Consider the following 8,606-nt stretch of genomic DNA (forward strand, 5'->3'; position numbering starts at 1 on the left):
AATCATACAAACATTATAGCATTTATTGCAATTTCTCTGACCTTTTACCTGATCAAACACAGAGTTCAGAGTTGCCTTGATGCAGCGTCAGTCTCACAGAAAATGGTTTGATAACAGAGATTTATTTCTTTTTATTACAAACATAGAAAAAATACAATGACAATTCCCAGAAACTGATATCACAACAAAAAAATAAACTCATGTTATACCTCCAAAAATTTTGGGAGAATATACAACATGAGTCAGTGTCTGTAAAAAAACCCCAAAGGATTATTGATTCCAACAAATAAAAAATAAATAACAAACAAAAAGAATAACTGTTTCATTTGTTTAGACAACTTATTTTACTTTGATCTCTGACATGTTTTCGACTGCAAACTGCTACTCTACATTTTACATATTGTGTTCATCATTGTGGGGATTTTATGCATCCAATGTCAAATCCCATCCATGCATAAAGTGTGAGAAAAAGTAAACGATCAGCCTGATTTACCAATAAAAGTGGAATCAGACTCTAAGATGCTGTCTCTCTGGGCTGAATGTCCACTGGGATTTCTCTAAGAGAAGACATACAATAAAGAACATTTAAGAGGTCTACATTTTGCTACAGTAACCCTTATCAACTTCTGGATCAAACAGTTAAAAAAAAACAAAAAAAAAAAACACCTACTTGATGGCTTTGATCATATTCCAGATATTCTAGAAATAACACAAAGCCATGAGGAGAAAAGCACCATAGTCCCAGTGTTGTGTGAGTGTGTCCTTTATTTACCTCTGTGTTTAAACTGGTCAAACTTCCTGATGTTGTCCTTGTTCACATGTAAAGGAGCTGGAAAATGGCAGTAAACTAATGTCCAAGGAGCTTCTTTTGGTGCAGATCAAAATTGTCTGCTCTGGATTGTCTTCTGTGTTTTAAACAAATAGGGAACAAAAAAATATATCAATTGACCAACCTTTGTCTAGTTAAAATGCCAGGTGTGTGTCTAATCCCCTGTCATATGTGAGGTTAGATTGAATATAATTAGATCGGCTAATTCGAATCCAAAAAGCAGCATTTCTTTTCCATTGTCTGTGTTCCACCCAAACACAAATCTCTTGTTGATCAGTGTTACCTGTTAGATCCAATGTAGTCAGGGATTGTTTGAGTTTAATGAACCTGGACCTCCAGTTGTTTTTCCTCCTTTCTGAGATGTCCACGAAGGGCCGACAGCTTTCTGATCACATCCTGTTGATGCGCTGACGTGACGGATTAGAAAAGCAGTATTAAGTGAAACTAGCACTAGCAGAGTGATAAGATCACCAGCTTCTTACATTGTTAACTGTGGGATTCCTTCAGGATGGGGTCGTTCAGTTGGAGACGACACTGTGTGCTCCTGTGAACAAATGGGGGCTTGTTATACATTACCTCCCTGCATAGTCACATTTAACCCTACAAAGATCTTATACAAAGCTCCAAACCTGCAGATTCCATACCTCATGTGTTTCCTCTGTGAGTGCTCCTCCTGGGTTTTCTGGAGAACTTCCACAATCTCCTTCATCGGCCCTCACCTGCTTTCTCATCTCCTTCTGTTGTAATAATAATAATGCATACAGTATATAGCGCTTTATCATAGACACTCAAAGCACTTTACATAATTAAGGCATTATTCTTTCATTCCATACTTAGTGGTGGTAAGCTACTATAGTAGCCACAGCTGCCCTGGGGCAGACTGAAGGAAGCGAGGCTGCCCATTGTGTGCCAGCGGCTCCTCCGACCACCACCAACATTCACTAACACACTACATTCATACTAGGCAATGTGGGTAAAGTGCCTTGCCCAAGGACACAATGACAGATACCACTGGAGCTACTGTCCCCCAATGTGGCACCTGGAATTCTCAGTGGTCTCCTAACCAGGCCCAGACCTGTTTAGTTTCAAAGATCTTACGAGATCGGGCAATAACAGGCTGGTATGGCCACATGGTTCATGTTGACGTACTTCATGTTGGTTTTTAACCCGATTCACCTGAGAGTAAATGAAGCCTTTTAGGTGAGTCCATCTGTAACTGTCCAGGAGACAGTGATTGTTGAGATGATAGATTTCTAGTTTCTGTGATCATTTCATAAACATTGGAGTTCATATCTCTTTATAAAAACAACAGATCTCTGTCTGTCTGTGTTTCTGTGTGTTCCTCAAATATCTCTGCAGATCAGGATCAGACTGACCTGAGATTTTCAACATGGCTGCTGTTTGGCTAAAGGGTGTGTGATGTCGAATTTATTTTTGTACACCCCACCCCCACCTCCTGATTTGATGGACTCAGTGATAATGTTATCATTCCTACCTCGACAGTGATAAGGTCATCAGTTCTAATTTAACTATTCTGTTTGGTTTGACAGGCGCAAGTTTCACTTGTTCATAGATGCCATTATTTGTTGAAAGTGCTTTGCGTGGACAATTAATACATTGTTGTTCTTAGAACGCACCAGTGGAGTTCATGATGTGGATCCCCACGATGAACTTCCAGTCCAGACTGTGTTGGGAGTAAAAATGGAGTGTGGAAAGTGATATTTTCTTTTAAATTCTATTTGGATGTGAAGCCTGCAACACGGCAGGGATTTCTCTTCCTCGTTTCCTTAGTGTTTGACATGCTAAGTTTCCTAGTTATCCAAGACGTGGTGACAGAAAGGAGGCCATCTAAACACATCTGTTGCCTCTGTCCCTGTCTCTAGGTCCAAACCTGTACACATCGCCTTTCAGAAAAATCTGGCCACGATGGACTCATCAGGAACAGTCAACAGGTGCCTCAAGGAGTTCCAGCACCAAGCTCAGTTGGGATACACACTGTCCTTAAAGATGGAGCAAGTGGCAGCACAGGTGCGACAGTATGAGTCACAAATAGTGTAAAGATCATGACCAGATTGAGGACTTCTGTTCACCTTGCTTGCCCCCGCATTCACGCAAGCTCTTATTAATCTCCATTAATGGTGTGAAGTTCACTTCCAGGGCCGTCGTGAACTCCGGAACAGACAAAAGCTTCTTGGACAGGGATTTGTCTAGTCGACTTAAAATCCCGTTCAGTCCCTGGGCGGTTTGGTGTTGCTCTCCTGCCCCCTCCGTGCACGTCTGGGTGGCCCTTGGGGCTGGGGGCTTGCGTGTTTCCCTGCCACTCTTTCCTGGGTTGTTGGGTGGCGAGGTGTTGCGGTGGGTTGCTCCGCCGGCCGGTCTGGGCGCCTTGGCCTGGTTCCCTGGGGTGTGCCTTCGCTGAGGGTGCCGCTGGCGCGGTGGGCCGGGTCGCCCCTCCCTTCCTGGGGGCTCACTTGGGGGACTGCAGGGGCCGGCTTGTGTAACTTCGGGGGGGAGGGAAGGGTGAGTTGTGGGGCCTCGCCCGCGCTGGGGCCTCCCCTGGATCATGCTGGGTGGGTGTGTGTGCGGGCGCGGCCGGTGGCTCCGGTCCTGGCGGATCCGCGTTGGGGGTGGTTGGACTGCTGGCTGGGGGCGCCGGGCCCCGTGGGTGCCGTGTCTGGTCGGGGGTGGGTCTTTGGGTTTGGCGTCTCGAGGCGCGCTCCCCCGCCGTCTGGCGACTAGCCGCGGTTCAGCAGGGCACCGCGCCGCCCAGGGTGGGGTAGGGCTGGTGGCTGGGGCCCACTGTCCTCCGGGCTGTGCTGTGCTCCTGCGGGGGGGTCTGCTGGCAGCATTGGTGTGAGGTTGCGGTGCCTGGTGCCTGGCTCCGCCGCTGTCATTCTATCCCTAGGGGTAGGCGATGGCACTACAGGGGGTACTAGAGATAAAGTGAGAGGAAAATTAACAATTAAAAGCATTTTAAAATGTGGTTTAATAATATTTGTTTTTAGTTAAAAAAAAAAGATAATCATACTAAATATTACCAGCATCTCACAAAATGACAACAAAAACACACAAATAAGAGAACATTATACTGAATAATAAAAAGAATAAACAACAAAATAAACAAAATGACACTAAAAAAAAAAACAGAATATTTTAAATAAATAACAATAACACAAAAAACAGACAAAGAGAAATAAACTGAATAATAAAAATAACAGACAAACAACAAAATACACAAAATGACACAAAAAACTTATGATAGAAATGATTTTTATTAGAACATGAACTGAAAATATAAAGGTCAGTGTTGGTCCCACATTAGGAGGAAAATGACCTTAAATGATTAAAAAAAAAATAAAAAAACCTATTGAAATAAATCTCTTCAGGAGACACTAAATACTGTTTATTTCACTTATTTAGAAAGTTAGATTCTTTAAAATGTGTGTTATTATTTATTCATTCCATCATTATGATCTATTGATGTTTATACAAATGTAGTAGTCGACATGAGGGACTTGGATTCAAAAGTTAGAGAAAGAGGAACTAGAGCTAAAATAAGTTATTAAACTATAATATTTTGTTAAATAAATATAGCTGTTACGGATTTGAATCATCTGCATTAAAATAAACTGAAAGTGAACTTAGTAATGGAGAATATAAAGTTTATTGCAATAGCAGCTCTTTTATACAGATGCCTTTGTGGAAAATAAATGAAGTTACAATTGTGCAACATTTGGTCTCTAACTTTTTAAGTTTATGCATGAGATGTTTTACTTGTCTTTGAGTACAATTTTAATCAAGTAACTTACAGTACTTCTACTTGACTATGATATTTCATTACTCTTTACACCACCAGTGAGAAGCTCGTTAATTACCAAAAAAAATAAAAACATTAAGGGATTTATGGATATGATTAAATAAGTATGTACTTCTTCCACTTTGGTAATATAAATTGTAAACTGAAATGTGAATATATCTTGAGATTCTTTATGTTTTTGTTGTTTCTTATGATATTCTGTTTACATGTTAAAAATAAAAACATAAATAAAAAAATCTAAATCTACAAATTTAATTTGTTGTATTCAATATTTCGGATATTAAAAAAAGTTTAAAATGAATTAATTTAGCTTTTAAAATGTACATTTACACAAAGATAGTTTACTGAAACCTTACCTAGTTATAACTGCTGTTGTGTTCAAAGTAACACTAATTATTAGAGACTCATTAATTAATCTAAATAAATCTCATTACAATATTTGACACGAGAAGCAACGTTTTCCTAATTTAAATGTATGTTGGTATACAGTACATGACTGAATCAATGAAAACAATAAATGATCTTAAACAACTATATAGTGTTTATTATTTCCATCACTGAGTGCTAACATAATGTGTAATATGAATAAAGAATATTATGATTGTATTGTTCACAAAGCACTAACTTACATTTATCTAAGATATATTCACCATTTTCTAGATATTTAGTAAACTTTCTAAAACAAATGTAGTTTTTGTATTAAAATAAAAAAACATCACTGAGTCCAGAACATTCCAGAGAAGTATAAACTGAACAGTGTAAAATATTTAGAATATCTGTGGATATCATGAAATAAACAGAGCAACTGATGAAGATGATGAATTTAGTTTGAAATAGTTTTTCTACATAGCAGTTGATAAGTTGGGTCTGTAGCAGTGCTTCTAGCCCCGCCCACATCCTCTACCACAGAGAGTTGTCGACTGTCCACTACAATCATTTATCCACTGACTTTATTCATTTTGGTTCTGAACCCTGTCTGAGTGTCCAGTGTGGATTGGAGACACTGTCTGATAGCTGCTATGTTGTTAGCATTAAGGTGCTAGCTGCTATGTTGTTAGCAGTAAGGTGCTAGCTGCTGCATGTTTAGTATTAAGGTGCTAGCTGCTGCATGTTTAGCATTATGTGCTAGCTGCTGCATGTTTAGCATTAAGGTGCTAGCTGCTGCATATTTAGCATTAATGTGCTATCTGCTACATGTTTAGCATTAAGGTGCGAGCTGCTACATGTTTAGCATTAAAGTGCTAGCTGAGGCTTTCGTTTTGTATTCAGTGTTTTTATTTAAATAAAAATGAACGTCCACGAAGCACAGCAACAACTTCTTCTCTGGTTCTCCTGTTTCTTGTGTTGTGGTCTGTGTCAGTAATATGGGTATACCAGGAACTTGTGAAACGAGAAAGGTTCCACCCCCTTTGGCTTTGACAAAAAAACTATAAACTGTGGGGTTAAGTGCTTTATTTTTCTGTAAATAATTAATTGCAAATTAAAGCATTAAAGTCCTAGCACTAGTTTAAAGTATCCATAAATCTCTTCTTTTGCCTTTTTTTCTGAAAGCGTTATTTTAATCTCAGTGGTCCTGACGTTTGTTTATCACAAATCACCCTGCAACCCTGAAATAAAGCACGGACTGAAGTTACAAAAATATCTATTCTTTGACTTTGTACATATCAGTCCTTTGTTTTAGCTGTAAGTTTCATTACGAGGACTTTGGGTCCAACCCACCTGATCACTTCCTCGTATTCGTATTAACAGCTGTTGTTTGGTATTTGATTTAAAAAAATTAGCAAAAATAATCATTGACACTTATATTGTTTTCCTGGTATATTTACATGTTTGATTCACCTGAAACAGCCTCTGGTTGCTTGGTTTTTGATTCTCCATCATCATCATCATCAACGTGTTAATCCCTTGTATAATAGTTTTATAATGGCCTGGTCCTTCCTGCTCTGATAACATTTACAGTTACCTCTTCCTGCTGGCTGCAAACCGAGCATCAGGGATCTTCTTCCTTACTGCAGTGGCTATGGATCGATACTTGAGGATCGTGCACCTCTGAGCCGGATCAACAGGATGTCTCTGAGCTACGCCCTCTGGGTTTCTCTCGGCCTCTGGGTCTTGATCTTTCTGGCCACTGGACATCTTCTGGCCGATGAGCACTTCTTTGAATCCAACAACCGTATGCAGTGTGAGAGCTTCAACATCTGCACAACGCCTTCTACGTCATCCAGTTCTTTCTGCCCACCTCCATCGTGGCTTTCTGCAGTGTCAGGATCGCGTGGCAGCTGAGGAGAAGAGCCATGGAGAGGAGAGGGAAGATCTAACGCGCCGTGCAGTTTGTCCTGGCCGTGGCGCTGATCTTCATCACCTGTTTTCTCCCCAACACCATGTCCCGCCTCTCCCTGTGGATCCTCAAGGTTTGGTACGACGAGTGCTCTTGCTTTGAAAAGGCCAACGTGGCCTTCTACACCTCGGAGTGTTTCACATACTTCAACAGCGTTCTCAACCCTGTGGTCTACTACTTCTCTACTTCGTCTCCTGACATGTTTCGACTCGAGTGACATCTGCCAGTCTACGTCAGAGGCGTCTGCTGATCACTTTGATGTTTGCTTTGAAGTTTCTTTGATATCCACATAGTAATGCCAGCAAGATTGTTTTTGTCTTCTTTTTTGAATAATATCTTGTGAATACATAATAAACATTTTTTTAAAAAGGCAGAGGCTCTTATCACTGATGGAAGAAGAATAAACCTGTCTCATGTATAAAGTGAATCCTACCCAGATTGGAAGAGGCTCGTCACTGTGCAGCGTGGTCCTGGAGGTCCTGGGCCGTCTGCAGCTGGTTCTGGTGGTCCCGCCCAGCCCCCTCCAGGTCCTGCACAGGCCAGTCATTACGTTACACGTTCATTATTGGTTCAGATCTCTCTTAATGAGCTGAAAGGCTGACCTGCACGCAGCGTGTGGCGTGTCCCAGCCCAGCGTACGCCCTCATCTGGATAGTTCTGTCCGACAGCTCCTGGCCCAGCTCTAGAACCTTACTGTGGTACGACACGGCCTTTTCATAGTCCCTCTGTGAGTGGAACGCTCCTTTAATGTCTGCAGACGCAACACACATCAATCTATAATGCTGAGTAATGATAAACGTCACAGAACTGTTCTCTATACCAGTGGTTCTCGACCTTTATTAGGCCACGACCCCCAAAATAAAGGGTCCAGAGGGCGGGGACCCCCACTGTAGCTGAAGGTGGTTGAACACAGACATGAACATTGAAAAACAGTCATGTGGAGACAGGGCCATCTATAAGGGGGAATAAAGGGGAGAGATTTTTGGGGTCCATCCATAAAGTCAGCAAAATGATGGTCTATTGTTCTATGAATCTGTGATAACCACATTTATTTATTCATCTGAATAATATCCACTGTTATCTAGGAACGTTTATTATTATTATAGTCATCTTAAAGATGGAAATACTGGTTTTAATCACTAATAAAATGGGTTCAAAGTGACCAAAAATGGTGGAAAATGTGGTGAAATGGGAATTTAAAAACCACAGAAATTGGTTAAAAGTTGCAAAAACAGAGAGAAAATAGTGGAAAAAAGGGTTCAAGTATCAATATTGGAACATTTAGTTTAAACTGGCAAACATTGGGCATGACAAATGGTGAATGTGGTTAAATTGGCAAAAATAATCATGAAATATGGTGAAAAGAGGTTAAAAGTGACAATAATGGGACAACATATGTGACATTAGGTGTAAAAGTGGTAGAAAGGGTTTATAAGTGATGAACATGTCTGGAAAGTGGAAAAAATTTGTAGAAAAGTCATTGAAATGTGATGTAGAAGTGTCAGAAATGGGAGTAATGTAGCAAAAATACATTAAAAGGAGCAAAAATATGGCAAGAAAAAGTGATGAAAATAGGTTAAAATATGGTGAATTTGATGGAGTTGTAAAAAAAAAAAAGTAAA

General features: G+C 40.4%; 1 protein-coding gene, 1 long non-coding RNA gene and 1 pseudogene across 3 annotated transcripts; 1 reads left to right on the forward strand and 2 right to left on the reverse strand.

Annotated features, from left to right (window-relative positions):
- Nucleotides 1-418: 418 nt before the first annotated feature.
- Nucleotides 419-862, reverse strand: LOC114460508 (uncharacterized). Its single transcript, XR_003673659.1, has 3 exons — nt 773-862; nt 671-699; nt 419-557 (listed from the first exon to the last, which is right to left on the reverse strand). It is a non-coding gene; the product is annotated as an uncharacterized LOC114460508 (long non-coding RNA).
- A 1,836-nt stretch (nt 863-2,698) lies between these two features.
- On the reverse strand, nt 2,699-6,678 carry LOC114460522 (acidic proline-rich protein PRP25-like). 2 transcript variants are annotated; one of them, XM_028442400.1, is made up of 2 exons: nt 6,610-6,678; nt 2,699-3,761 (listed from the first exon to the last, which is right to left on the reverse strand). In XM_028442400.1, the coding sequence occupies exon 2, from the start codon at nt 3,392-3,394 to the stop codon at nt 2,891-2,893; it is 504 nt and encodes a 167-aa protein (XP_028298201.1). In that variant the 5' UTR covers nt 3,395-3,761; nt 6,610-6,678; the 3' UTR covers nt 2,699-2,890. The 2 variants fall into 2 exon arrangements, with proteins under 2 accessions (XP_028298201.1, XP_028298200.1); XM_028442399.1 differs by lacking the exon at nt 6,610-6,678 and adding an exon at nt 6,486-6,522.
- On the forward strand, nt 3,393-7,219 carry LOC114460507 (hydroxycarboxylic acid receptor 2-like; annotated as a pseudogene).
- The last annotated feature ends 1,387 nt before the right edge of the window (nt 7,220-8,606 follow it).

This window comes from Gouania willdenowi, unplaced genomic scaffold (genome assembly GCF_900634775.1).
Source record: "Gouania willdenowi unplaced genomic scaffold, fGouWil2.1 scaffold_50_arrow_ctg1, whole genome shotgun sequence".
In the NCBI taxonomy this organism is placed as follows: Eukaryota; Metazoa; Chordata; class Actinopteri; order Blenniiformes; family Gobiesocidae; genus Gouania; species Gouania willdenowi.